This window comes from Octopus bimaculoides, chromosome 18, assembly GCF_046866305.1.
Source record: "Octopus bimaculoides isolate indiv1 chromosome 18, ASM4686630v1, whole genome shotgun sequence".
Taxonomy (NCBI): Eukaryota; Metazoa; Mollusca; class Cephalopoda; order Octopoda; family Octopodidae; genus Octopus; species Octopus bimaculoides.
This window is the reverse complement of record NC_142945.1, coordinates 9,881,726-9,886,725: the sequence shown is the minus strand read 5'-3', so window position 1 is coordinate 9,886,725 and position 5,000 is coordinate 9,881,726. Positions and strand designations below refer to the sequence as shown.

Genomic DNA, 5,000 nt, shown 5'->3' with positions numbered 1-5,000 from the left:
CTAATGGTGAATATCTGCGTAGTAAACAAAGTAGGAAGGCGATGGTAAAAGACTGCATGTGATATGAACACCACACACACATACATATACATACACATACTCGCTTTTATATATATATCTATATATACATATGCACATATATATATGTATGCTTATATATATATATATATATATATATATATATATATATATATATATATATATATATACATATGTCAAATTTACTGCAATAAAGAAAAATATGTAATGACCATTATTTATACTTTGTCTTGTATACACACACACACACGCACACACAAATAAGCACAATATATATTTTTATGAGCTACTAATAACTTCATGCGATGAAAACATCTCAGACAGCATTTTTTAACACGTCTGGTGCGTTCACGCATGCTAAAACAGGACGATAAGATTACAGAAATAACAGGCGAAAAGATGAGTAGAGGGTAGATATAAAAGGTGGAAGGTTGAAAAACCAGAAAACAAAAAAGAAATCAGGAAAACGAAAGCGGGGTAGAGTTAGAGTTATGTCCCCTTTGACCGTAAAATCATAAGGCTGAGTGGTCAGTTGCCTATGCCTAGAGTCTGCCGTACAGCTGTTCAATCCAGAGTGGTGTGATATTTTTCAAATCACCAACAGGAACTTATTCATATGTTTCCCACCGCTAAACATTTCAGATCTGGAATTCAGCAGTGCGATGGAGTTCTTAGATCTGAAAAGGATCTGTGTTTTTTCAGCTATGCATAGCTAACATTTTTTTTTTTTTTATCCGTTGACATATGGTGTAGACTTTTCTACTATTTTTCCCTTTATTGTATATGGTGTAGCGTTAAATTTCAAACCCCATGCGTGGCTAGCCAACGTAGTCGCTTTACTTTTGTTCCTGTGTCGGCAGGAAGATATGTGGTTAGCATAGCGAGTTTTGAAATCGCCTTCACATATCCCAATGTAGCTCTCTGTTTTTCGGTTGTTATCATTTAGCACTGTTGTAACTTCTGCCTCATATATAACGGATTCACTCATGCACCTCTGGTCAGGTGCACAAGTTACTGGGTCTCGACAGTTACAACTGGGAGTAGACTCTTGGTGCAGTTTGCGTGTAATGATGCATTTCATATAGGGACAGCAGCTATATGATAACTTAACTGAGCTCCTGTTGAATATTTTTTCTGTATCTGTGATTTTCTGGAAAATGTTTGTCAAAGAGAGACAGGAACCTTTTACCTATGACGTTTTCCAGAAAATCGCAGATACAGAAAAATATTCAACAGGCGTTCAGTAACCGACGGTGTGCCAGTCTTTAATCTTTTAATCTACATAATCTTTTTTCTTTTGTCTTTTTTTAAACAGAAATATTCAAAAGTTGAAATGAAATACTAAACTAAAAGAATTTTTCTAAATGTGAACTGGTTTAAAATTTTTTTTCTCCTTTTCGCTAGTTTCCTTTCTTCCATTTTGTATCTTCCATTTCTAAAAATTCTCCAGACATACCCGGAGGAATGACCATCTATTTCTAAACATATATCCGGCAGTGTCTAGCTAGGCTGTACTCTATTTTCAAACTTCGCTTTGAAATGTAATCTTGATAGTAAGTCTTCGCATAAAAGAGAAAACGTTCTAACACCGCTCTCTCTCTCTCTCTCTCTCTCTCTCTCTCTCTCTCTCTCTCTCTCTCTCTTTCACTTTCTCTCTCTCTCTCTTTCACTCTCTCTCTCTCTCCCTCTCTCTCTTTCTCCCGTTCTATCTCTCTCTCTCTCTCTCTTTCTCCCGTTCTTTCTCTCTCTCTCTCTCTCTCTCTCGCTCTCTCTCTCTCTCTCTCTCTCTCTCTCTCTCTCTCTCTCTCTCTCACTCGCTCTTTCTCTCTCCCTCGTGGCCTAGTGGCTAGGCTGTTGTACTCACGATCGCTACATCGTGGGTTCGATTCCCTGATTGGGCGGCTCGTTGTGTGCTTCAGTAAAACACTTCATTTCACGTTGCTCCGGTCCCCTTTGTGATAAGCAGGGAAATGCTGGCCTGCTCGCACGGCCAGCGGGATGGCGTCATTTGAAGGCTAAAACAATGCAAAAGCGCATTGTGACCAGCGATGTGTAACAACATCTGATAGTCTGGTCTATCACGTGATCACGCGATATCTATCTATCTATTTATCTATCTATATGTATGTATTATGTGTGTGCTGACACGTACTCATACACATACACATATACAAGTATATACATACATGCATAACCCTCATACACACATAAGCAAACGCACTCGTGCATATACATACTTATACATGCAATATATATACATACATATACATAAACGTATATATATATTCGCCATGTTGGACCACTGAACTCAACACGTTTTTTTTTTTTCATTCTCTTTCTATTTATTTCCTCTTAATCTTTTCTGTCGAAGAGCGTAGGCTCGAAATATAAAAGACTTTACTTTTTCTTTTTTACGAGCGTCAAACTAATACACTTGCTTGTTGTTCCTACAATTGTCTTCGTCTTTGTTTTTCTATAAATTTGAGCTATCCACACACACACACACACACACACACGTTTATATATATGGTGATCTCATATTAATATAAAGAGCGCATGACCTTGCAGGTGGGGCCCAGTTAGAATTTTCTTCGGGTGAGGTAACCTGTCCCACTGAAAACGTCCCTGAATAAGGTTTGTTTAAGGATGATGAAGGAGATACCCATGCCTCTAGAGGTGAATTATTCAAACCCCAAAGAATTCCCCTCAGCACATGGCTATGATGCTCCACTACTTCACTTCATCTATGTTCGTTCTATGTTCAAATTCCGCCGAGGCCAGAAAAATAAGTACCAGTTGAAGACTGGGGTCGATGTAATCGACTCACCCCCACCTCCCCCAAGCTGCCCTTGTGGCAAAAAAAAAATTTGAAATAATTATTATTATTATTATTATTTCTGTTTTGGTGTTTTCTCTTTCAGGAAATGTACACGACGATATGCCGGAGACCACAAACGCTGTTATACATAGTAATCGGAATTTCTATTGGCGTTTTTATATCAATGTTGAGTAATTCATTCCAAAGTTTCCCACGGACTAAGTTTGCTGTACACAACACCGACTCGAACTTAGACTTCCACGACTCTGAAACCGACCATATTGATGAACATCACGAACCACATGACGATTCACATGCACATCATGGTGAGTTTTGGTTGTTGTTCTTGCTATTATTATTACTTTGGTTTTTGTTTTGCATCTTATTCATTTCACAGTAAGTACTGCTATAATATAATACTATTGCTATAGTATAATAATTTCTTACATAAGTCACACCGATTTCGTTAGCACTCAACAAACTCGCTTTCACGCGATTTCATCTCTCAACGATATTTGGATCTATTTGTCACACATGAGGAATTATCTTGGATGTGTATTCTACTTGCATTTATTGGTGTCTGATTGTTAGATATAGTTGACCAAATTCGTTTAACGCTGAATGCCTTATAGATATCTGCTTGGAATTTTTAATCACTTTTCTTATATATATTTAGAAATGTCTATAATATGTATGTATATATATACTCTTCGAAACGCCTGTGTTAGAATGGGGGTAGCTGATGAAGGAAAATGTTCTCTATGTGGCTTGTGTGTTTTCTGTACTCTGGTTATTATTATTTTGTCTACGTTTTGTTTGCAATGTCCTGTACCCAGATATGCACCTATATATACAGGTAGACGTAGGTATGCACATACCTGTACGTATATATGCATATACTCATTTATTATTTGTTTTATATATATATATAAGGGGCAAATACCCTGAAACTAGTCTATAGATGCCAGACCAACAAGGGGAAGCGGCTGACCTCCCCTGTTTGAAGGTTATAATGGACACAGGTTCGTGTGTCACATAGCTAGCTAGAGGCGATGGCCTCTTGGAGCTAATCAACGGCAGCATTCGTCCTATTTTGGGGACTGCCATGTTAGCTTGGCGATGTTTCTAATTGTCGAAACGTAAAATTCATGTCCAGGCCATGTCTAACTTACTAGCACCACCTGATAGGATTATCTAAATCCGTTTTACAGTCAAGTTTTGTCTATGGTCCATTCAAGTAGTGAGTTCTTATTGAGTGAGTTGTATCCAGGTATGGGTGGCTTTTCTGGTATTCCTTGAAGAAAACTGTCCAGACTCCGTTTAAAGCTGATAGGATCCTTTTCCTCTTTTATCTGTTTCGGGACAATGTTAAACAGGGCAGGGCCTGTTGAGGAAAAGAAATTATGCCGCAGTGTACCTATATGTTGTGATCCTGAATTGAGCAGGGGACGTACGGCTCGTTGTCCCAGCCTTGGATGAACCTTGAAACTAATGTTCAAGTCGTTTGGGTAATGCTGGCGGTATATTCTCCACATCGTACAAATGAGGTACCACTCGCGGCGGAGCTGGAGAGAGTAGAGAGTACATGGATGGATGGATGGATGGATGGATGGATGGATGTGTGAGAGAGAGACAGACAGACAGGATTTTTCAGATAATGCTTGAAGTGAATGCCAAGCCTTCCTGCTTCAAGAGGATTTCAAGTTGTTTTATGGTTTTCGTAACTTAGTTTAATAGTCTGTTTATGATGACGATGACACTAATGATGATGGTAGTGGTTATCGTGGCGGCGGCGGTGGTGGTGGTAGTAGCGGTGGTGTAGCGGCGGTGGTGGTGGTGTGGTGGTGGTGGTGGTGGTGTCGCGGCGATGATGGTGGTGGTGATGGTGGTGGTGGTGGTGGCGGAAATAGCGCGGTGGAGGTGGTGGTGGTGGTGGTGGTGGTGGTTGGGGGGTACTGCTGCTGCTCCTGCTGCTGGTTGTAATGATCGCAGTAGTGATGAGATTAGTGATAATGACAACGAAAGAGATTTTGGTCTGGTGGTTGGGAGGAGGAGGAGGAGGAAGACGACGTCGATGTTAATGGTGAATGACGTGGGATGGTGAAGACGACTTTGATGATGTCGATGATGATGATGATGATGA

At 39.7% G+C, this 5,000-nt stretch overlaps 1 protein-coding gene across 3 annotated transcripts in view; it reads left to right on the top strand.

The window, feature by feature from the left end:
* Positions 1-4,994, top strand: part of LOC106878913 (uncharacterized) — a 65,637-nt gene extending 60,643 nt beyond the window's left edge. For 2 of the 3 annotated variants that reach the window (XR_016244938.1, XR_016244939.1), the window contains exon 2: positions 2,961-4,994. Coding sequence is in view for 1 of the 3 variants with exons in the window: in XM_089365695.1 (XP_089221821.1) it covers positions 2,961-3,257 (297 nt within the window). In the remaining 2 variants the exon portion in view is untranslated. The remainder of the gene's footprint in view (positions 1-2,960) is intronic. The other variant, XM_089365695.1, reaches the window with a different exon arrangement.
* Positions 4,995-5,000: the final 6 nt, after the last annotated feature.